General features: G+C 42.6%; 1 protein-coding gene across 2 annotated transcripts in view; it reads left to right on the top strand.

Annotated features, from left to right (window-relative positions):
- LOC134532523 (huntingtin-interacting protein 1) overlaps positions 1-22,697 on the top strand; it is a 53,835-nt gene extending 31,138 nt beyond the window's left edge. For both annotated transcript variants that reach the window (XM_063368987.1, XM_063368988.1), the window contains exons 9-21: positions 708-846; positions 1,494-1,578; positions 5,838-5,926; positions 6,712-6,906; positions 9,410-9,587; positions 11,037-11,126; positions 12,267-12,467; positions 13,502-13,740; positions 15,554-15,706; positions 16,422-16,522; positions 16,962-17,191; positions 18,579-18,745; positions 20,234-22,697. In XM_063368987.1, the coding sequence (XP_063225057.1) occupies positions 708-846; positions 1,494-1,578; positions 5,838-5,926; positions 6,712-6,906; positions 9,410-9,587; positions 11,037-11,126; positions 12,267-12,467; positions 13,502-13,740; positions 15,554-15,706; positions 16,422-16,522; positions 16,962-17,191; positions 18,579-18,745; positions 20,234-20,254 (1,888 nt within the window). In that variant the 3' untranslated portion in view covers positions 20,255-22,697. The remainder of the gene's footprint in view (positions 1-707; positions 847-1,493; positions 1,579-5,837; positions 5,927-6,711; positions 6,907-9,409; positions 9,588-11,036; positions 11,127-12,266; positions 12,468-13,501; positions 13,741-15,553; positions 15,707-16,421; positions 16,523-16,961; positions 17,192-18,578; positions 18,746-20,233) is intronic.
- The last annotated feature ends 2,419 nt before the right edge of the window (positions 22,698-25,116 follow it).

Raw genomic sequence — 25,116 nt, 5'->3', positions numbered from 1 at the left:
CACTTTTTTTTATCCATGATGCAAAGTACCACTGACAGTTGGTCAACATGATTCATGAGAAGAAGAGTCTATCTTAAGTTAATATCACGCATGCGTGAACAACTCCCACTATCAGGGCGAACACGAGCATAAAAAGAGATTTCTGAACTCAACCGGGCTGCCACTTTGTGCTCAACCCCATCAAATCCCTCCCCCCTTCTTCTCAACCTTCCCTTTCAGCTTATCAACAGCACTAGTAGTACATGCTTAAAGTTGGAACTGCTAAGCAACTTCTTTGGCTAGAATGTTAGAAAACATACATAATTAGATAGCAGTTCTTGTTGGAATTCTTTTTTTTTTTTTTTTTATTGAATTAATTTTTAAAACTTTTCAAAAATTCTTTTAGGTGTGAAACGGAACTTAAATGTTTTGACACACTTTTCAAAAAGTGTTCATAAATACTGTTTCACTAGCAAGTATAGAAATCACTTTTAAGTTACTGTTTTTTAACTATCCTTTTCGTTATTTAAGTTTTACTGTCATACGTATCAATGTACCATACTCTTCCTACGCTTAATCACCGGAACGTATTACATGTTTAGTTGTGTGGTGTCTGTGCAGAGAACACTGTTGTTGTAATTGAAGAACCGAACATGTTGCTTGGTGCAGTTCCGATGGGTCTGGTTGGAGACGTAAGCCCAGCGTGGACTGTGCCGGGGGTGTTGCAGGGACAGCCTGATAGAGCAGCTGCAGGGGGAGAGGGTGCGGCTGAGGGATGAGCTGCTCCGGCTGACCCAGGAGCACCAGGCGTCCTCGCAGCGGCTGGCTGACCGGATGCTGGAGCTGGAGACGCAGTTGGCCACCAAGGTAGTGCACCCTCTACCGCTCTCCTCCTCTCTCCTTGTTCGTCCTTTCTCTTCTGCTTTTCTCTTTTTATCTACCTCCCTCCCTCTCCAAGGATTGATTCACAGGGGTTCGTGCCCACCCCTCCACCCCCCTTCCCGACCTGAAGACGGGTAAAAAGAATCTTGAAGTAGATTTTTGGACAAATTTTATATTAAACAATTATCAAAGATGGATGTATAAACTATTATTAACTTAGCCTAGATATAGGTACTTTCTAGACCAAGTTATTAGTATTTGTATATTAAGTCTCGTTCCCCTGTTTTATTGGGGAGGGGTTTTTCTGACTCCCAGTAGCCCCTCCCAGAAGTCAGTCATGTATCCATTCTGGCGCCCTCTCACCCCTTCGCTTTTTGTTTGTGCTTTGTTTTTTCTTTCTTTTTGTGGTGTTTTTTGTTTGTGTATTTTTCCTTTTGTGTGTGTTTGTGTTTTGTTTATTGTTAGTTTTTTTTGTGTGTTTGTGTTTGTTTGTCATATGAGTGCAAATAATTTTTCTTGTGGTTATAGATGTTTTCGTAGACTTGAGTAAGAAACAGTAGACAGTATGGTATAAATTGTGTTGTGTGTTAGTCTTCTATCCTTTGTGATACATTCTTCTGTTGTGTCGGCAGGATAGCGAGCTGATGCAGGAGCGCCAACTGAAGGAGGACTTGATGCAGCACACGGAGGTTGCAGCACGCTGCCAGGAAACTGAAGGTACTTTTTTTTTGCCTATGATTATAAAGGAGGGCGTTACAGGCTTGCAGCAGTTCCTCTGGAGATCCCGCCTGTAGGGGGTGTAGTTTCATATGTTCATGCTTTTGTCTACTGCGCATAATTAATTAATATTTAATTACATTTTGTATCTACCGAACTTTACTGTTCACCATTGCTAAAAAAGTTAATATGTTTTAATGTTTTTATAAATAACGTGCTGCTGAATTCTCAGAAAAGGACACCTATTTTTGAATGCTTGATCAATGGGATGAATTGTGTAATAAATAGAGCCAAGATTATATGGTTTTAAGCGAAATCGCGAATTTTCACGCGAAATTCATCCCAAACCGCGAAAAATGCGAAATGTTTTCTAACCACAAATAAACACCTCAATATTGATTTAAATCGTTAACTACCGACTATTGGTTGATTGACAAAAATTCCGTATCTGTTTGTAGAAGAAATGGTCGTCATCCAACTGCAGTGTGGTGGTTATTTAATGTGTTAATTATTCATCTTAAAAAATTACAAGATATCACAAAAATTGACGATTTCACGAACAAAAAAAAGATCGTTATCGGAGTTAGGTTAGGGTTTTTAAACGCATCTAGCCACTAGAGATCACGCAATATTAACAACTGACGATCGTAAACTAAAATTAACAAGTTAACAAACACAACAACGTGAAAAATCTCAGCGCCTTGTTTGCTGTATCCTTTGAAAAATACACGTGAACAAAAACTGCATTCATTAAATAAATACGTATGAAAATAAAATAAAAGCGAACATTGATATTTAATGATCACTTGATATTTAATGAAATTTCACTGTAACGCAATTTTGTGTGCTTGTTGAATAAGCAGTTTACCGTGAAGCCTTCATTTTCATTTCACACTTCACAGGCGAGAGAGCCAAAATCGTAACATAATCGAAGTTTTCCGATCGCTAATGAAAAAGCACCATATTGCAAGGATTTATTTATTCTACGGTCATTAAATATTTTAAATAACGCTTACCTACCCAACCCTCCCGGAAAATAAATAAAAACATTTATTTCACTGACCTGAAATAACCTAACCTTTTACTTCGGGTTGAGTATATGGCTCTCTCGCCTGTAAAAAGTAGGCTTCCCGCGGTTTATTTTTTCGCTACAACTTCAGTAAATATTTTTTTTTTGGTACCTCCGGGCTTTGTTTACAAATGACGTGCATACATGAAAGCTAAATTTCTTAATCATGCCGAAAAATAAAGCTACTGCGGCATCACGTGCTGACGAGTTTAAGAATGAGGGATTATATGTCAGTGACGGAAAAATACTTTTCTGTAAATATTGTAATTGCCGTTTGGAGCATGAACGTAAGGACACTGTAAACAAGCACATAATTAGCGACAAACATGTAAAAGCTAAACGATTCCCATGCACTTTGAAACGACAGCTTTCTATCCCAGAAGCAGGAGTGGCGCAAATATGCGCAAAAAAACAAAAGGAAGATTTTGTTCTCGAAACTGTTGAAGCCTTTGTAGCTGCAGGTATTCCTCTTGAGAAACTTGACAACAGCAAGCTGACTGCATGGATGCAGAAGCATGTAAGTGGTGCTGGTTATCTTCCAACAGCGGATTGGATGAGGAAAAAGTACATTCCCCTACTTAGAGAGAAAAAAGAAGTGGAAATCAAGCAGCAGCTCTTGGGGCAAGATGTGGTCATACTCGCAGATGAAACCACTGACAAGAGTAATAATTGTGTTTTCAACATCTTGTTTAAAATTCTGAAACCAGGTGCTGAACAAGATGTTATCTTAGGGGCTTCTTGTGTCCTTGATGCAGCAAATGCTGTTTGTTGTTCTCGGGCAGTGATTAATGTATGCTCCAAATATGAAGTCAAGGAAAAAAACATAATTGCGTATGTTACAGATAGTGCCAGGTACATGACGAAATCTGCTGGCACCCTTGAAGGTGTATTTGGTGACCACATGTACCACATACAATGTTGGGCCCATAAAGTAAACATTGTTGGGCAGATCTGGCAAAACAACTTGGAAGAACTGAACCTCTTCGTTTGTAAGGTAAAGATGGCCTTTCTTAACACCAGAAAGAGGAGGCATGCATACCTTCAATTTCTTCTCCAGAAACATGGAGAAAACAAGGCTCTGGTCAAGTTATTCCCCATGCCAGTTGTTACACGTTGGAACACATGGTTTGAATCTGTATCATACCTCGCACTCCATCTGCACGACATTGTGGAATTCTTTGAGCAGCTTAGCGAAGATAACTCTGGTGCTAAATATATCAAGGGACTCCAGAAGGAAGAGTTACAATGTCTTGAGGCCACTCTTACATTTGTGGCTCAAAACTGTAACACCTTTGTAGAGCTAATTAATTTTCTTGAAGGAACAAAGTATCCTACTGCTCATCAGTTGTGCACAAAATTGAGTAAACTGCAAACTACTCTTGATGTCTTGGCTAAGGGAATTATTTCCTGAAAATGTTGACATTTTGGCTGAAATGAAAACTGTCAACTCTGCAGCCCTTAAAGAGCAGTTCAAGAACACAGCTAAACTCAGAGTCTTATAAAACTGATTGATCTGGTGAACACTGATCCATCTCGTCAACTATTTCTGGGAATCAGCGCTCTAATGAATCCTCAAAATGTAGGAAACATTCGTGTGGAGGAAAAATAATTCCAGAAACATATTGGGAACCTACCTTTCCTTTGCAAGGTGCAGAAGACCTCTGTAGCAACAGGCTACATAACACTCCAAAACCTGGTTTCCCAAGAGCAGAAGAAACCGCATGTGAACTACATAGACATGGTGGACATACTATGTAAAATGAAAGCGGATTATCCTGAATTTGCAGCTGCTGCTTTAAAGTTAATATGGATACCAGCAACGAATGTGGACTCAGAAAGATCTTTTTCTAAGTATTCTGTAGTTGTAAGTGACAGAAGAAGATCTCTAAAACCAGAGAATGCTGAACTGCTGACAATGGTGGCTTTTTCCTGAGCTTAATTATATTGCATTTATAGAACAAAAGTTTAACTGTAGTTTCTATTTTAGTTAATTTAGACTCTCTCCTGAACTCAGGAACAGTACTTACCTGCATAAGAATACTGAATATTTTAGTTGTTAATTTTTTATGTACTCTCAACATAGTATTGTTTAATGTGCATATTTTAAGTCTCTAACCACGAATTATTGAAGCATTTGATCAAGGCAGCTCTGCTAGGTGTGTACACGTTATTACATGTGTTTTAATTTTTTATGACGATAAAGACGAAATCCACAATTCTTAATGACGAAAAGTCCTTTTTCATAACACCATAAAATCTTGGCTCTAGTAATAAAGTAACTTGAATATAATCTGAACAAATCAGTGAGATTGAAGTTTGTATGTGTTATAATTCTACACACTGCTGTTAACTCAACCCCAATGTGAACTAAGAAGCAGGCTCTGTATACTTCATAGTGAAGCTCAACAAATAATATTTTTGTATCATTGATAGAGCTTCTTTCTTTTAGTACAAGTGGGTTTACAGCATTATTGTAAAGACCTCGTGGCAATTGTCTAGTTTTATTGGTATCCAGGAAAACCCACAGCTTCCTTTTCAACGTTTGTAAGTCTTTACATTATATAATATATTCAAAATTCAAACCATTAAATGTATTTTCTGCGTACAATGATGTTAGCAAGCATATGATATGCAAAAAAATACATATGTATATGTGTTTTTTTTTTTAGAGTTATAGCGGTATATAACTTTTTCAACCATTTTTCAGATTCAAGTTATTTTAAGCCTCTGTTTAGTTTGTATCCATGTGGCACCTCTATAAGGATATCATTGCAGCAAATTTGAATTTTTACAATGGTTGAGAAAGTGACTTGCAACACTGTAAATTTTACCCACCTAATTATGTAAAATATAGGTGAAATATAGGTGGTTGCACTGAGTGGCATAGCAAGCGGGTGGCAGGGATGGCCCCCGCCAGGGGCGCCAGAGCAGTGTAGGGGGGGTGCTACGGTTTCGCGTTACTGAACCCTCCCCCCCATTCTCTTTTAATCCAAGAGGAGGTGCCATTTTCAGTTCTGGCCAGGGATGCCAGTCACCTTAGCTACGCCACTTATTGCACTAGGCATTCTAACGGGCTTGGGCCACAGCGCTTGTAGATGGAACTGCCCAGTACTAGCTGCGGTGTGGTCATGTGGCGGTGGTGGGCGGTGGTGTGGAGCGAGGGTGCCTGAAGTGTGGCTGCTGCCCGCAGAGAAGCACCGGGCCGTGGAGGCCAAGTTCCAGAAGCTGAAGGAGGTGTACACCAAGCTGCGAGACGAGCACGTGCAGCTGATCAGGCAGGTGGGTGGTCGACCGGCATCCATGACCCATCGTCACGTTCACAGCTGATTCTTTCAATTCTTCGTCTCAATCTCATGTTCCACCAAGCATTGCCACTGCCCAGATTTCAAGCCACCACAGGTTCATCGATACGAATGGCAGGAGAGAGATGAAGGTGGTGTTTGGTTATTGTTGGTAATGACATTGACGAGTTGTGATGTTTACACTTGCTGACCACTTGACGGCTAGAACTTGAGGACACAATTTTTTCTTGCATTTATTTGGTTAAATGTTAGCAATTTTTTTTGCATGATTATGAATTTTTTTTTTTTTTGAGACTGCTCAAATACATAAAAACAATCTACAAGTACAATGACAGGATTATGTTAGAAGTTGAAATGGTTTGAACACCGATGTTGATGCTTGCTTCTCCTGCAGACAGTCAGTAGTGTCCCTAAGACTCTGCTGGGCCCTGGAGACCTTCCCCTGGAAAATTTGAAAAATTTACCTTCAAACATTTTTAACCCCAACCTGGAACTCAAATTTCGACGATGGTTTTGCTAATTTATCTTGGAACATTTTGATATTCTTTCCTGTTTAAATTATCCAAGGGTCAGTTTTAAAAAATGCTTGATATCAAATCTCCGGTATAATTGTGTCATTATGTATAGCAATAAATTTGAAACGATGAATTGAACTAGATATTGACACCACATTAAGTTACAAGTTATAAAAGTGTAACGCCAGGGCGGGACCCCGGGGACGGAGGAGCGGAGCGTGACGGCGCTGCGCGGCGTGTGTCGCAGAAGGCGGAGGTGGTGAGGCAGCTGGAGACGGACCGGCTGGCCGCGCTGGCCGCCCAGGCGGCGCTGGACGCACGGCTCCAGGAGGTCTCGCTGGAGAAGTCGCTTGCCCACGAGACCTTGCAGCGGTCCGGCGACCTGGAGGGGGAGTTGCAGTCCGTGCGCGCTGTGCTGCTGACCGCACAGGCTGACGCGGAGGTCAGTGCAGTGTCGGCGATGTGTTCTCGAGTCGGTGGATGGCCAAGGAGACCCGACAAATGAGGTGTAAAATATTTTATGTATTTAGACCATATCTCATTTCTATGCAGTTTACAGTCGTGTACATTACACATTCGTTTGCAAACTCCTGCCGGATCAACTTTTCACACACACATGGAAGCCAAAAACTTCAAAACTAATCCTCACTCACTCGCTCCTTTTCCAGACCTATCTTCGTTTACCTACTTTCCATTCTGTTACCTGTTTTCACCTGTTGTGGCCTAGGTACTTTTTCTGTATTTGCAATTTCCCTTGCTTTAGGTTTTTTTTTTCACCTATTCATTTGCTTTATATCTGCTGCATATGTTATGAAACAGTCAACTTTTATTCCTCTTCCAATTCTCGACTGGCAGCGGTAGTGGTTGTTTAACAATTTGAAGAGCTTTATAAAACCACTCGCCATTATAAAAACTGCTCAGATTACAAATAATGTGGTTTGTCAAAAATCTAACCTCTGATAAAAAAAAACTAACTGATGTCCACAGCTGCGCTACTAAAAGAAATGGCGTCTGATTTGATTCCACTAGACTTGCACTTAGCGACTGCTAGAAGCTCTAAATTATTGGTGCCAAATTAAATTTAACATATGTATTTATATTTTACACAAAATTACTTGTTCACACTAGGGAAGCAGTTAGGCAATGTAATGCACAAGGTAGTTTCGCTTCTACGCGTCTGGACCTTGGAAAAGCAGTGCCCATCACCCATTCCACTTCATTGTACCCTGGCTTGGTGGGGGGGTGGTAGTGACTGGAGGCAAAGGTAAAGCAACTATGAGGCGGGGCTAGAACCACCTGGAGGCGGGGCTAGAACCACCTGGAGTCGGGGCTAGAACCACCGGGCGGCGGGGCTAGAACCACCGGGCGGCGGGGCTAGAACCACCGGGCGGCGGGGCTAGAACCACCGGGCGGCGGGGCTAGAACCACCGGGAGGCGAGGCTAGAACCACCTGGAGGCGGGGCTAGAACCACCGGGAGGCGGGGCTAGAACCACCGGGAGGCGGGGCTAGAACAACCGGGAGGCGGGGCTAGAACCACTGGGAGGCGGGGCTAGAACCACCGGGCGGCGGGGCTAGAACCACCGGGCGGCGGGGCTAGAACCACCTGGAGTCGGGGCTAGAACCACCGGGCGGCGGGGCTAGAACCACCGGGCGGCGGGGCTAGAACCACCGGGCGGCGGGGCTAGAACCACCGGGCGGCGGGGCTAGAACCACCGGGAGGCGGGGCTAGAACCACCGGGAGGCGGGGCTAGAACCACCGGGCGGCGGGGCTAGAACCACCGGGCGGCGGGGCTAGAACCACCGGGAGGCGGGGCTAGAACCACCTGGAGGCGGGGCTATAACCACCTGGCGGCGGGGCTAGAACCACCTGGAGTCGGGGCTAGAACCACCGGGCGGCGGGGCTAGAACCACCGGGCGGCGGGGCTAGAACCACCTGGAGTCGGGGCTAGAACCACCGGGCGGCGGGGCTAGAACCACCGGGAGGCGGGGCTAGAACCACCTGGAGTCGGGGCTAGAACCACCGGGCGGCGGGGCTAGAACCACCGGGCGGCGGGGCTAGAACCACCGGGCGGCGGGGCTAGAACCACCGGGAGGCGGGGCTAGAACCACCGGGAGGCGGGGCTAGAACCACCGGGAGGCGGGGCTAGAACCACCGGGCGGCGGGGCTAGAACCACCGGGAGGCGGGGCTAGAACCACCGGGAGGCGGGGCTAGAACCACCGGGCGGCGGGGCTAGAACCACCGGGAGGCGGGGCTAGAACCACCGGGAGGCGGGGCTAGAACCACCGGGCGGCGGGGCTAGAACCACCGGGCGGCGGGGCTAGAACCACCTGGAGTCGGGGCTAGAACCACCGGGCGGCGGGGCTAGAACCACCGGGCGGCGGGGCTAGAACCACCGGGCGGCGGGGCTAGAACCACCGGGAGGCGGGGCTAGAACCACCGGGAGGCGGGGCTAGAACCACCGGGAGGCGGGGCTAGAACCACCGGGAGGCGGGGCTAGAACCACCGGGAGGCGGGGCTAGAACCACCGGGAGGCGGGGCTAGAACCACCGGGAGGCGGGGCTAGAACCACCGGGAGGCGGGGCTAGAACCACCGGGAGGCGGGGCTATAACCACCGGGAGGCGGGGCTAGAACCACCGGGAGGCGGGGCTAGAACCACCTGGAGGCGGGGCTAGAACCACCTGGAGGCGGGGCTAGAACCACCTGGAGGCGGGGCTAGAACCACCTGGAGGCGGGGCTAGAACCACCGGGAGGCGGGGCTAGAACCACCTGGAGGCGGGGCTAGAACCACCTGGAGGCGGGGCTAGAACCACCTGGAGGCGGGGCTAGAACCACCTGGAGGCGGGGCTAGAACCACCTGGAGGCGGGGCTAGAACCACCTGGAGGCAGGGCTGGTAGTGCCTGGAGGCGGGGGTGGCAGTGACTGGAGGGGCCGGTGTTGCAGGCGGCCAACAGCAGACTCCAGTTCGTGTCCCAGGAGAAAGGCGTGCTGGAAAGCGAGCTGCAGGACCTCCTGGCCCAGAAGGAGGCCTTGGATGTGCGGCTGCGAGAGCGAGAGGAGCGCCTTGCCAGTGCTGACGTCGCCTCGGAAGGCTTCAAGACGCGCTTGCAGCAGTTGTTTGGTACATAGTTTGTGTTCACCCGTGCCTTTTGGAGCAGGCTACCGAAGACTCGAGTCCTCAGCGTGGACTGTTGGTCGCTCGCTAGTCGCAGCTCCAAGAGAAACTGCTTATGTGGATTTAGCCTTTGGCTTTTGAAGGTGTGAGATGTTGTACATTAAATATATTAGCTTTTTATTCTTTTTATAAAATGAAGCTGATAAAGTTAAGCCTGCTTCTTTTCATGCTTACATAATTATTATATTCATTTTTGGAAGTTCAACTTGTTAATTTATGTAGGTATATATGTAATATATATAAAATATAAAGGGAAGCTGCAAAATCCTCTATATCTTTTTTTTAATTTATTTAACTGGGATATAACGTCCAGTGTTTAGTGAGATCTTTCGAGATGACACTGTATCGACCATAACCTACTGTAAGGAACTATCCTATCTCTTGTTATATTTCCGGTGGTAGAGAAAGAGAACATTACTTGGAGGATCTTATATCAACTTATGAAAAAACTGAATTTTGCACTAAAATTAGTGTTTTAACCAATTTTTGTAGATTATCCTGTGTGTAGCAATCAAACCATAGTTATTAAGTAATACATCACTAAACTACTATTTGCGAAAGTGGTGATTTGTTTTACTTAATTTTTTTGAAGCTTGCATTGCATCTACAAATCGTTGAAACTCATCTTGCTATGTATGGAATAAAAACAAAAAATCTATTTCTAAATAAGAATTATGCCAACAAGAATTATGCCAACTAACCTACACTCTTCATCCTCCATAAAGACAAAAAACACAGGAGCCAAATAGCATGATAGCAGTCAGACATGCCTCGCTATAGAAACATAATAAACATAACCAATAAAACCACCACACAGTAGTCAGCAACTCTCCACACAGTAAGAATTAAGTCATTTTTTCACATGAGAACCTGTAAAACAACTGACAATGCCGGGATATGTACTATTGTTTAAATCTCATTGTTTTAACCTCCACACAAAAGAATTCATTGCTTATCATTTTACAGCATGTTTCACACATCACAAAAAGTTATCAAATACGTGAATAGTTGACACACGAGTAAATAATCCAGACTGTAGGACCAGAAACTTTGGAACACTCAACAATGTGCAAGAACATAAAGTAACTTTACTTCAAGGGAATTCATGGGCAAAATTTTGGCCGAAGGTTAATGGACATTTTAAGAAGCTGCAACTTTAGCCAATCAGTTGTACAAGTATGAAGAGTGATCTAATATTCTTTCTTTTCAGTAGGTACATGTGTACTTCTGTCAACTAAGGAGAGACGTTGTTAATTTGTTAAGTATGAGCTATTTGTTTGATTGAAGAAAGTAAGGCGTAGGTAGTTTCATTGTGGGTGTTCTGGGCCTTGATTGGCACAGTGTTTCAAGAGCAAGCCTGCGAAGGTGGAGTGCTGTAGAGCGTGTCTGTTGCAGAGACATGCCTGGCCACTGCGGAGTCCATCGTCAAGAAGTCCGTGGCACAGGTGGGCGACCCAGCCCTGTCTGCCCTCAAAGGCTCTCCAGGTATGCCTTTACCCTTGTTCTCCACACACTTGTGTCTTCTACTCGTTAGCCATGTACTTCCAGTAAGTACTGGGATTTTATTTTTATTTGAGTAGGCAATAAACCTATGCTGTTTTACAGCTGATCTGTGGAATTCTCACTACTAAGTGTTTTCATTTGCAGAGGTGTTACCATGTGAAACCTGTAACTTGTTCTCCTGTATATTTTGTTTGGGTTAGACGTAAGACAAGACTGTTGAAAAGTGGAATTATAAGCAATTGTCGACAGGAATACTAAGGTTTTTTAAATTTTCCTTCGATTCAAATCATGTTGTGCTGGAGTGTCTTGTCGTAAAGAGAAAATAATGTGAATAATAAAAACCTATTGAATTGAATTGACAGGAATGGTTCTCGGAAGTCGATGCCAAAAATGTTCAGATCATCTGAAATGCACTATGCCTAGTTACAAAACAGCAGGGTGTCTACAGGTCACAGAAGTCAGGAAACTGGAGAACAGGTCACGTATGCCATAAAGTCGTGAAGCTGGACTGAAGTCGTGAAACTATGATTACCAGCACCCTTTTTGCTAGCTTGCACGTTGTTTGTTTTGACACCTCGTACATTAAATAATAATATTTAGAGACTTTCTACTTAAATCAGTTAGATATACTATTCACAGTTTAAGTTTGACTATTTCATATTCAATTTGACATATTTTTGACGTGACAACGTCTAATAAATTGATGAACGCCGGCTGCACGCACGAAGTGTGTCCCGTTACGCACATTGTTCCATTACGCTCATTGTACGCTTGCGCTGCATCTCTCTCTCTTCCACTCCACTGTTTATAAAGTGATGTGAAAAGTTAACGTGGTTTTCATTGCTTATTACAACAACAATTTCGGCAATAAAGGTTAATTATTCATTCTTTTATTATTAAAATAAAAATGATTGAATTTTATTCATAAAAGTATGCAATCATTTCATCTATGTTTTGTTATGACGTCACGTTAAACTATCGTCCGTAAACCGGCTTTACAGACAACCAAATTTTTTATATAAAAAAATCACCTTGTGATATAAAAACCATTCGGGAGAGAATGTTATAATTCTGGGACGGTGACGGATGTGCGAGGGAAGAGGCCGGGCGCGGGGGTTGCAGACTACCTGCGGGGCCTGGCGGAGCCGCTGGAGCTCGCCCTGGGGGAACTGGCGGCCAGCCACGACTCGTACCGCCGGGACCCCGCGGCGGGGGTGGACGCCGTGTCGCGCAACGCGGTGCTGCTGTCCCACCTCGTCGCCGACTACCTGCTGCACGGACGAGGCACCGCCAACGTGTCCCCGGACATTGAGCTGGGAGAGCGTGAGTGCCTGCGTGTCCCGCCTTGCAGCGTTACACTGTTAGACTCGGGGGCGCAACAACTAACTTTCCAAAGGAGGGGGGCAATATACCTTTTTATAAAAAATCGTCGATCCCCCCTGTTGATGCGGGGGGGGGGGGGGGGGTCCGGGAGTCCTCCCCCGGGAAAATTTGTATTTCAAGGTGGAAAATGGTGTTATTTAAGCAGTTTTACTATCTAATAATTTATTACACAGCACTTTCTTTGCCCCCGTTAGCCCCCACTTCAAGGTTTCGGGGGGGGGGGGGGGGAAATACCCTTGCCCCCCCCTCCCCCCCTTGTTGTTGCGCCCCTGGTTAGACTGTAAATACTTGTTTGTGTATGTATATAGCATTATCAGTTTGAAGTTGGTTTGATCCAACCGAGCGCTGGAACGTCCACAGTGACAGGACAAAGCCACCCGTCAAGACCAAAAAACACCAGTGACAAACAGCACCAAGGCAGTGTATCATTGTACCCCCCTCCATATCTCAGGAGAGTTTAAAGTAATTTTTTTCGCAACTAGCATGGTTCCCACAATTGTTGTGCCTTGTGGACTTCACATTTTTTTATTTTATTTAATTTTTATTAATTATCTTACATCACTGTGCTAAATTTTTTTTTGTTTGATCTATTGATTGAGCATTAATTAAATCATTGTTATAAATTTTTGTTTTAAAGTCAGTTGTTTTTAATGTATAAAGTGTCACTGCACTAAACTTTCGTGACCCGTGGGTTGGTTATTCTGGATTCCTGTTAAAAAAAAAATAAAAAAAGGAAATATATTATGAAATAAACTCGCATTTTGAAAGACGTAAATACAGTAGCTAACTTCAGAAACATTGCATGTTTCAAACATTATTTTCACGTTCTCATTACTAAAAAGTTTTAATTGGCTTATCAAAATTTTTTAGGAAGAAAATAAAATGCTGCAGACTGCAGAAATGTGCGTAAGAGGGAGAAGCGCGTGGACTCTGTGCAGTGCTAGGACCGGCACGGCGGGCTGGCGTGTGCGCAGGGCTGGAGCAGGCGCTGCGTGCGCTGGGGGCGGACGTGCTGGGCGCGCTGGGCGCCGTGCGGGGGAGCGGCCCCCTGGACCTGGGCCCGGTGCGGGCACGCCTCGGGGAGCTGCAGGGCCTGGTGGGCGGGTTGGCCAGCCTGCTGGCCGGGCACAGCCAGGAGCGGGTGGCAGACCTGGTGGAGCGCGAGCTGGCCGACATGGACAAGGCCATAGAGGAGGCTGCCCGCTCCATACAGGTGCGCTGCTCGTGGGGTGGTTGCAGTGGCGTAGCAAGCGGGTGACAGGGATGGCCCCCGCCAGGGTCGCCAGAGCAGGAGGGGGCGCCGCCGCGACGGTTTCGTGTTACTGAAACACTTCCCCCCCCCCTTCCCTCTTTTAATCCAAGGTGGGGGTGCCATTTTCAATTCTGGCCAGTGGCGCCAGTCACCTCAGCTACGTCACTGGTTGGTTGCCAGGAGAAATGTCAGGATTACTTGTTGGGAGCTGCAAAGTGGGGGATTGGTTTAATGCAGGGCTGCCCCTGGTTTCCAGGACTCAACACTAAAAAAAAAAAAAAATATATTAGAAAATACTGGAAACTTAAAGTAGAAATCCTTCAAAAATTCCTAGAAACTTAAAAACTGAAATTTTTGCGAAATCCTTGTGATCTAAGTAAATTAATCATACACCAACATTTTAACAAAAAGTTTAATAAAAATGTACTCACCCTTGTTACTATAAAACTGGTAAACTGAAAATAGGTCAATTAGAATAAACAAAAAAATTGTATGATTTAAATTTTTTAAATAAATTTTTGAAACAATACAAAAAACTATAATTTTTTTTTTTCTAACTAATAGATTGTTTGTGTTCATGAAGCTGTCTTGTTTGTCTGACCCGTTTTTGTGCGACCACAATGAAAGTTTTTTTTTGCTGTGTCACTGTCTGGGTAACATATTGGACACTGGTTAAGCAAAGTTATTCCTTAAACATATTGATAGGTTTATTTTCACAAACAAAATTTTTCCAATTTAACTTGTCATCAACCACACCATTATTTTCTTTCACAACAAAACTGGACAGTGATGAACTCTGTTCTGTGCCCCTTTGATTTGTTTTCGTGGCATTCAGTATTGCAGTGACATCACAGACACATCCCGACCATATTATCACATTACACACTGTGCACACTGCCAGGCTTTATCCATTCTAGTTGTTGTTCACCTTCTCGTTAATATTTCTGCTAAACTGTAGCTCAGTCTGGTGATGCCTTACTTGTTTATTCATCGTAATTTTCGGGACTTTGAAAATTTATTTTTTGATGCATTTCGAGGAATTTATAAAAATTTATTTTTATATGAACTTAAAAGTATAAAAATAAAATTATATTTAGAAAAACTAAAAGAACTTTTTTTTATGAACTAAAAAGTAATAAAATTATCTTTAAATTTAAGTAATTTTTTTCAACAGCCATAGAATCAACTACAACTCTGTATAGCATAATTTTTTTTAATAAACTTAAAATAATCAAGTAATAAACAAAACAAATAATTTTAATTAAAAAAAGCAAGGTGTGCTCTCTTCATTCATTTTCTTACTGACTCTGTCCTAAAGGTTAGCCATTAGTGGCAGAAAATTTAAGACACTTGTATCAAACATCCCAAACTTTTTTTTTTCATTAAAAAAATTGTTTTTGTTTATTACTTGATTCTTATTTTAAACTTATTTAGAAAACAAAAATTACATTGTACAGAGTTGTAGTTCATGCTATCGCTGTTGAACAAATTACTTAATTTTTAAGATTATTTTTTACAGTTTAGCTCATACAGCAAAAATTAAGTATGTTTATTTAGTTTTTCTAGAGTATAATTTTTTTAATCAAAATTCTATTTAGATGGCTCGGACTCGGATAATTTGTAAGTGACAAATATTGTAGGGTTTTCCTTCCCTTCTCGAGGCTTCCCTTCGGCCTGGAAGTGGAGAGATGTTTGCTCTGCACGAAGAGGCCTGGCTTGAAGCGTGGTCGACTCGGCAGCGGACGGGGAGTCGGGACGCCGGGATGCGTTGCAGGAGCTGCTGAGGAGCTCGCGGGCGGCCGACTCGGGCATCAAGCTGGAGGTGAACGAGAAGATCCTGGACTCGTGCACCACCCTGATGCAGGCGATCCGAGCGCTGGTGCAGAAGTCCCGGCTGCTGCAGGCCGAGATCGTGGCCCAGGGCAAGGTCGGTCCGCGACACCAGCGCATTTGCGAGCATTTGTACATGGTTTAGCGCAGTGGCAATAACTGGTTTAAGTCACGCATTTAAAATAAATTACAAACAGAGTATGATCTTGAATTTTTTAGTACTCTTTTTTTTCAGTGGTTGCAAACTATTTATTTTAATTTTCAAAATGATTGAAAAATTACAGGTTGATATTGTTCTGCTGTTAACTGTGCAGGTGTTAAAATCAATTATTTCTAATTATGTATATCAATGTTCAGGTCTTCATATTGGGAACTGGCTTGTTTTCAACCAATTAGATGTAGTTGTGTTTTGAACACCTACAGGAGTAGTTCCACTTTTTTGATAATTTATATAGTAAAGTGAAAATAATCGTTAGTTTATTGGATCTGATAATATTACATTTATAATGGGACACTGAAATTTCTTCTTTGAATGTTTGGAAACTTTATGCTAAGGTGATATGCGTTTGATAATCGGGTTTGGAAGGGTCAGTTAGAAATAGCTTGACAAATAGGAAATTATTTTAAAACTGGGATTTTAAAACAAGAATGTTCACGTTTGTAATTTAATTAAAAATTATCAGCTTACAAAATTTTTTCAAAATAAATAGAAATATCAGGACACTAATCAAACCGTGATGTGGGATGCTTGTTTGAATGTGGGCAATGAAGTGTGGGCTGCTAGTGACCTTGACGAGTGTGTACGTGGACAGGGCACAGCATCGGCCAAGGAGTTCTACAAGCGCAACCACCAGTGGACGGAGGGCCTGATCTCCGCAGCCAAGTCCGTGGCCGTGGGGGCCCAGCTGCTCTTGTGAGTCTTCCCCACCATCCACCATGCACCGTACTCTCCTTACAAGGAAGTGTCTCGTTACATTTGATATTTAACCGGCTGTTAAATTATGATTAATGGCGGTTTAGAAGGAAAAATAGCCTGTGCCATGCTTGCGCCTATTGGTCAACAAAACTGTAGAGAGAAAAAAATTTCCTTACATGTACATAATATGACTGCAACAATATGTTTAATACTAGAACATTCAGTCAAATTGTAGTAGTGCAATGTAAGTTATGATGATCTTGCCTCTTACGGTTACCTTGTACTTTGTTTTTGTGTTTCACCCACTCACATTTACATACTTTGGCGTTTTTCTCTTCCGTGTTCATTTTTTTTTTTATCCCTTCTCATTCCTTACTTTATCATTTTTCTCTCTCATTGTTTACGTTGCTGCTTGTCCTCCCCGGTGTGCCGACAGGACGGCGGCGGACGGCGTGGTGAGCGGGCAGGGCCAGTTCTCGCGCCTGGTGGTGGCGTCCCAGGAGATAGCGGCCAGCACGGCCCAGCTGGTGGTGGCCAGCCGTGTCAAGGCGGAGCGCCACAGCCCCAACCTGGGCGCGCTGGCCCAGGCGTCGCGCACTGTGACGCAGGCCACCGGCACGGTGGTCGCCACGGCCCAGTCCTGCTCCGAGCTGGTGCAGGAGAGCGGTGAGCACCGTCTTGCTCTCTGTTCCTGGTTGCCTGCAAATGACAAGTTCATTAATGACCGTCATGCTCTCTGTTCCTGGTCGCCTGCAAGTGACAAGTTCATTAATGACCGTCTTGCTCTCTGTTCCTGGTTGCCTGCAAATGACAAGTTCATTAATGACCGTCTTGCTCTCTGTTCCTGGTTGCCTGCAAATGACAAGTTCATTAATGACCGTCTTGCTCTCTGTTCCTGGTTGCCTGCAAATGACAAGTTCATTAATGACCGTCTTGCTCTCTGTTCCTGGTTGCCTGCAAGTGACAAGTTCATTAATGACCGTCTTGCTCTCTGTTCCTGGTTGCCTGCAAATGACAAGTTCATTAATGACCGTCTTGCTCTCTATTCCTGGTTGCCTGCAAATGACAAGTTCATTAATGACCGTCATGCTCTCTGTTCCTGGTCGCCTGCAAGTGACAAGTTCATTAATGACCGTCTTGCTCTCTGTTCCTGGTTGCCTGCAAATGACAAGTTCATTAATGACCGTCTTGCTCTCTGTTCCTGGTTGCCTGCAAATGACAAGTTCATTAATGACCGTCTTGCTCTCTGTTCCTGGTTGCCTGCAAATTTATTTCATTCTTGATTATTAAATATGCCTGATTAATATTTAGGATTAACAAGATTAAAATTTTTGAGTGTTAGTAACTACTTAACTGTTAACTTCACTAGTGTATGTTTACTGTGGTGCGAGGTTCAGAAATCCTGTATCCTATGGAGCACTTTGGGTGTAAAGCATATAAACTTTGCATTTGGCTAACATATGCTATGTGGTTGTCAACATGCCACCCCTGCTGCTTGCTTCCCTACAGGCATTGCTTTCAATCAGCGCTGTATATATAGTCCAAGGAGTGGCATGTTGTCAGCTAGAGCGGGATAGCTGTGGTACTGAGGCAGTAAAGTAGCTTGTCAGCCACCCTGTAGTATGTGTCGTCTTGCTTCTGTTGCGCACATGATCTTCCGTTATTTTTAAAATGTTATATTAATTACATGTTTTATCAACTGGTTTTTTCTTGTAGTATATGTCTAAACAGAGAAAGAAAATTAATTTATGAACTGGGTCTGTTACAGCAAGCACATTTTTCACATTCGAGACCAGATTTTCGGAAATATTGTTTTCTATACTAAGTGGTCGAGGACTGAAAGACTTCAGCTAGAGCAAGTTGCATTTTGATTTTTTTATAGGGCACCAATATTTTTGTGATCTTTGAAAAGGATTGAGCATAACGTCTCTTACTCTCATCGATATGGAGTAAATTTGAGGCGATGGAAGGTGGAGCATTGTGGGAATGGTTGTATCGGGAAGACCCGCTTGTCGAGGCTGTGGGGAGAGCGGAGCCGGCCGGTGGGTTGCAGACGACCTGGACGTGTCGGGGCTGTCGCAGCACCAGGCCAAGCGCCTGGAGTACGAGTCGCAGGTGCGCGTCATCGAGCTGGAGACTTCGCTGCAGCGCGAGCGCGAGAGGCTGGCGGCGCTGCGCAGGCACCACTACCGGCTGGCGGCCGACGACGGCGAGCCACAGGTTCCTTTCCTTGTCTCTTTTATCTCTTCTATTTTCCCAGTTACTTGTTAGCTTTTCTCTCTCCCCTTTCCGTTCCTCCCTTTCCTCACTCCCCTTTCCACTCTTCTCTTTCCACTCTTCCCTTTCCTCTCTTTTTTCCCCCTCATTCCTTTTCCCTGTTTCCCCCTTAACTCTTCCCCTAATCCTTCCTTTTTTTTCTGTCTCTTTTATTTTATTCTCTTTTCTTTCATTACCTTCCCTTTTTTACTTTTTCATCTCAATCACTCTCTTCCCTTCTGAGTGGGGGTGCGACTGCTCCCTGACTACGCAACTCGTGAAACGCTTGCCGGAGTGCAGCGCCTGCTAGACCCACTGAGGCTGTAATTTACCATTGTACGAGGGTTATTTTTTTTTTTACCTCCGATCGGCTGTAATAAAAAAATGGGAATGAATTGGGAAATTATTTTAATGTCAAAAGAAACGTACATATTTACTCTATTTTTCCACATAATCACCGTGCAGATTGAGGCATTTGTCGTACTGATGCACCAGCTTTCCAATACCCTCTGCATAAAATGATGCCTCCTGCCTATTCAGCCACGTTTTAACACACAACACTCATTCGGCGATGGATTTCTGCTGCAGTGTGCCCTTCTGCCTGTAAGAAACGGATGACTCCACGCAGCTCGCATTTCACCGTACAGTTTATCGTTGCAGCCATGTTGACATTCCCATAACCAAGCTTCAACTGAGGTGTGAGTTGGCCGCTCCACCTGGTTGGTGGAAGGGAGTAAACACTACGAGACGTGTCGATTCGTGTACGAGCGATTAGGGTATCGATTAATGGGCATGCCATGGAGAAATGAAACTGTAATCACACTGCAGGGCACTGTTAAAACGTGGCTGAATAGGCAGGAGGCATCATTTTATGCAGAGGGTATTGGAAAGCTGGTGCATCGGTACGACAAATGCCTCAATCTGCACGGTGATTATGTGGAAAAATAGAGTAAAGATGTACGTTTCTTTTGACATTAAAATAATTTCCCAATTCATTCCCGTTTTTTTATTACAGCCGATCGGAGGTTGAAAAAAAAATAACCCTCGTATAACATCACATATCTTATAGCCACTCATTTTTATATGAAAATTTAGTGGACATGTTTAGTGTAACAAAGATTTTTACTTTTACTTTTTTTTTTAAGCATGTCACATCATTTGGTCATCCAACGATACTGCCACCGGAATCATGCACTATAATTTTTTTTTTTTAATTCAATTTAAAAATAAAAGTTTAATTTAACTTTATTTTGCCTAACTGTTATTAATGTTTTAAAGTAAAAAAAAAAGTTTTTTTTTTTTATTCTCAGGGGGGATATGGCCAGTTTGTTTCACTCAAAATTGTAAAAAGTTTCACATTGCACTGGATGCATCTACGTTCTGCTCTGTGCTCACAAGTTGAGCGTTCGGGTGGTTTCATGTTCTCTGGAGCAGTGCTTGTCTCTCTTGCAGGACGCCCCCAGCCCTGTGTGAGCGGGATGTGCCCCCTCCAGTCGAACAAGTTAACCAGTGTACAGCCTCCAGCGTCTCCGGCTATCAGCACACAGTTCTGTGTGCGAAGAGCTAGGGCCTACTCTACTTCGCAGTTCTTGTACCACATCCATTCATTACTGTACTTCGGTTGGTACAGTCACGCCAACATTCGAAGTTCAGATTTTCAAGACTGGAATGACTCTGAGTGCACTGCTGTGAGAACTATACCGTCGACATCCGGAGTAACAAGTACAATTAGATGTGAGAAATGCATGTTACATATGTCGCAAACTATAATAGGTATTTGATTAACCATGATAGTGTAATACATAATTGTTTGTACTTATAATTTTTGTGTCATCCATATTTATTTTGATATGTTAAATTGGTGTTTTCATACTTCAAAATATTAACTACTGAAAAAAATTAGAACTTAACACAACAATTGACTTTCAAGAGGTACTGTCGCCTATTAAAATGTAAATTTTGTGATGCATATAGTACATGATAGGTGTAAGTGAGGTAAAATTTCGGGGAATACTTTTTGTTAGTGACAATTTTGGTGCCAGGTGCTAGCTAGTTTGCTTCATCGAGATTCCTTAAGGATTCCATTTCTGGTGTCAACTGCTGTAACTCGAGCATTGCTGAGTTTTGATCTCTTCCACCCTTAGGCCTTGCCTTTTTGCAATTTGCATATCCCTCATTGAATTTAGTTACCATTGGGCCAGTTACGTTCTAGGTGTGCCTTTTTATAGACTCATTGACTGATTTTTTTTCCCAAACTTTGTATAGTATGTCTAGCTTTAACAAGCACCTGATGATGAAGTGATCAAAAAATAATCCAGAGCGTATCTGTATGCAAACCTATGATAAATGATGTTGCAGAATTTTTTTTTATTGTAAAACAAAACTAGTTTCAAGGTAAACAGAAGTAGGTATTTGGTTTTTGTACTCACAAAGGCAGTTGAGATGCTTGACAAGAATTCAGCGATTTCAGTACAATTTTCGTAATTTTTCCCTGCTAGCCTAATGCTTCTAGTCGCAAGTAACTTGAGTTCTGCGACAAGTTTTCCAGAGTCGGGAGTAGAAGTCATCAGACCAATTGAAATCCAATAAGTCATCAGACCAATTGAAATCCAATTTAAATTTAAGCCAGCATCACCACTTTGTGTTTATCTAGTCGCCATTCTCGTGATCACACGGTTCGTTTGCATTTACGAGCTCTGTGTCGTCACCGCAGGCCAACGAAACCGCAAGTGTTTATGAACAACGATGAAACTTTGTGTGTTGCTATTGTTTCCCTCAAAAAATTACATAGGTAATTGTAGCCAAGTTAAGTGCATTTCTGTTAGTTTTTCTTCTTATTTATTCCATGTTCCTTCAATAAAGCACTGCTTGTTCATTTTATTTATAAGCTACCAAAGTGCCACCATAATCACAAAAGAAAATGGATTCTTGGACAGATGTCAGATGCAAATTTTTTTTTACATTATAACAAGAGGTCAGTAGTATAGTGCATGCCTACTGTTCTCATGTTGTAATCTGCTACCAGCAGCCATTCTCTATTGGCGACTGCACTAAACTCACACACACCCTGTCTTGCACATTTTCAACTGGAAACATATCGGAGCAAGAAATACTTGAAACCTTTCTTGACCCTGAGAAAACACTTGGCAAGAATTGAAGTGTGTCGAGGTTGGCTGGACTGCACGTACGTGGAGTTCCACGCCATTTTACATCGACTTGTCGCTTGCCTGCTATTTGTGCATTGTGTTGCATACTTTACAAGCGTGCCTTCACTGCACCGACATTGTAGTCACGTGAATGCACTTCCGTTAGTAGCGTCCGTTCCGGCAAGTCTGTGAGGGAAAGACATGCAGGTAAGTTACTCGCGTGTTAAGAGTGTGGTTCTACATTAATGTGCTGTCAGATCAGAGTCAAGGAAACCATGTTAAATATTTATGCTGCGTTTCCAAGTGTTGAACTCTGGGTCGACACTGGCTGGACTGTTCAGCATTATCTGAGGCAGCTGTTCACATTGTTAGCTTACAGTCAATCATCTAATTCACTAAGTCGCATTAACATTTTACTGTATGTGTGTTTTACAAACGTTTTTATTACTTCATTTTGATGAGAGAAAAGACTACAGTTTGTACAATTAAGTGGTATAATCATTGAACTTTTTTTTTTTGCTCTGTAGATAACTCAGTTTCAAGTATTTTAAGTAAATCAGGTGTACTTTGTATACTATACACCTGAAGTAACATCATTAAAGTTATTTATCTTTCACTTGCGGAAAAAAATCCCAGAAAATTGTAATTATAACTGCTTAGTTTTTTCTTATAGATAGAATTTTGTTAAATAATTGTGTACAGCGTAATAATTTTATCATTTTATGTAGTTACTATATTTGTAACTTTATTATTAATAAATATATTTACAAATGGTATGTATTATTTTTTTTTATTTTCCATTCTGCCTTTTTTTTTTAGCATTTTCAGCTTGTCATAGTGTTCAATTGAAGATGTATTCACATTATCTGACAGTCTTACTGCCATAATTATTTGAATTTATTTCTTATAAAACAATGAAACTCTGTACCGTATGTGTTTGAGCAGTCTAGAGCATTAAGTTCTTATAGAATCTTGTTATATAGTTTAAAATGGAGAATGATTAAAAACGCAAAGTCTCTTTTCTCTCACCGTCGCTTGTTCTCTCACACTGTTACTGGAGCAGTGATGGAAAGTGAAGGCACTTGCGTGGATTAGAGTGAGCTTTGTCCTATCAACCAACAACAAACCTGTATGCGAGCGGTATGAGTGGTAGCCGGACCCAGTGTGGTCTTGCCCAACACTTGGAGATGCCAGGCGGTGCATCACCGTCTTGTTGCTGTCTGCCGCCACACAGAATGGTCCTGTCATAGCTGTCGACCTGCATCTGTAGGGCAGCTCACTGACATGCCAACAAACTTTTGAATATACATTTTTGATTTTATTAAAACAGTAGGGTATATTAACTCTCGTGTACAGTTTTTACTTAATTTTTAAAAAAAATACACTTGTACAAGGAATATAACACTTACCCTGAAAGAAATGAGAGGAATTTAAAACATTGTTTTTTTATTTTTTTTTATTTGACAGTTTATTGCTTGCTAAAAATTTATTCAGACAAAGATTTTCTGTCTCGCTATTACTGAAAACAAAACACTGGGCTAAGTGTGTGAAGATTAAATCAAATACTCTCTCTCTAATGCCTTTATAGGGTCTGTTGTGAAGTGCAACCTAACTGAGGGAAAAAAAGTTTCCTGTCCTATACCAACTGCTATATCCTCCATGGCCATCATCGAATAATCTGCAGCACCATCTCACTTCTGTCGAGTGTTTATTCCGTGGCTATACCTTGCCTGTGTCCCAGCTGCCCCTTGCCAACCAACCTCAGCTGTCACCGACGACCTTCTTCGCCAGGGCCAGTCCGCACACTTGGCGGGCTCTGCCGCTTCGGGAACACACTTTCTTTAGAAGTCACCTGGTTTCACTGCACTTTGTCCCGAGTGTTGACCAGCATGTGTGATGATGCCAGGAGTAAAGGCTGTAGTGCAAGAGTGCAGTTATACTGGGATGTCTAGGAATTACCCTCAGACATTCTGCATAGTTGTGCACACATCAAACCAAAGTTTTCAATTTTACGCAAGTAAACACAGGAATTTATGTTTGCATGTTTTCCATTAGGATCAAAAGAAATAAAGAAATCAACTTGATTAAAAATTACTTCAACATTGATTTTCATCTTAACGAAATAGTGACATCTTAGCCAATGAATGAAAAAATATGTTAAATCTCATGCATACATATACAACTATTTATATCTTTATCAATACCTATATATATGTATTCTATATCTCTCTTCCCCCTTCAGAATGACTTCAATTCATGAGCAGGGATGCATGTATGGGGGAGAATAGGGAGGGGATGTATGTATATATGTGTGTGTGTGTGTGTGTGTGTGTGTGTGTATACTAGCTGCACGACCCGGCTTCGCACGGCTATACTAATGGAAAAAAAAATAAGCCACATCTCCCATTTAGTATATAGTTATATTATTAATATGATTTATGTGATATAACCCATATGTTGCGCATGGTGCATTTAGTCCAATCGTGGTAATGTGAGCACTGTGTTTTTACAAATTTGTTCTCTGAAAATATTTTTTATAAAAAATAAATTATATATTGCAACTTACTATAATTAGAATATTTAGGAAAGAAAAATGCCTAAAAACCACCTTTTTGCACCAAACCCCAGATTTTCCCGGGGGAGGACCCCCGGACCCCCCGCATTTTTTCCCAGGGGATGGATATTCTTCAACAACTAAATCTATTGCAGTCCCCCCTCCCCCCCCCCCCTCCAAAAAAATATATCCTTGCGACGCCCATGCCCATGGGATCTAATTTTCGGAAAATGTCATCCTGCGTAACATAAGGAACATTACTGTGAAGTTTCAAGTCTGTAAAATATATATACTTGAAAAAAAGGGCAATAAAAAACAAATTAAACACAGAGAGAGGAAAAAAAAATAGTTTCTGTTTGCGATTTAAAGTGATAAAAATTATTTAAATGCTAATTGAACTCTTATGAGGGTAATGATTGCTTCGTTGTTAATATCACACGGGTGTTTTTTACTTGTATGGGAAAATTAAGAATGATAAGGCATCTAGTGCGTGGCAACAATGTTAATAGGCAATAGGAAATAAACTTCTAGCGCCTGCGGCATTGTCAACACACACTTCGTACGTGTACTGCATGTTGTGTCTAAATCCCTCCAACGTATTTAATTCTAAATTGGACTTTTAGTAAGGATCCCTA

The sequence above is a fragment of the Bacillus rossius genome, chromosome 6 (genome assembly GCF_032445375.1).
Source record: "Bacillus rossius redtenbacheri isolate Brsri chromosome 6, Brsri_v3, whole genome shotgun sequence".
NCBI classification, from domain to species: Eukaryota; Metazoa; Arthropoda; class Insecta; order Phasmatodea; family Bacillidae; genus Bacillus; species Bacillus rossius.
The sequence above is the reverse complement of the archived record's forward strand: the minus strand, read 5'-3'. Positions and strand labels throughout refer to the sequence as shown.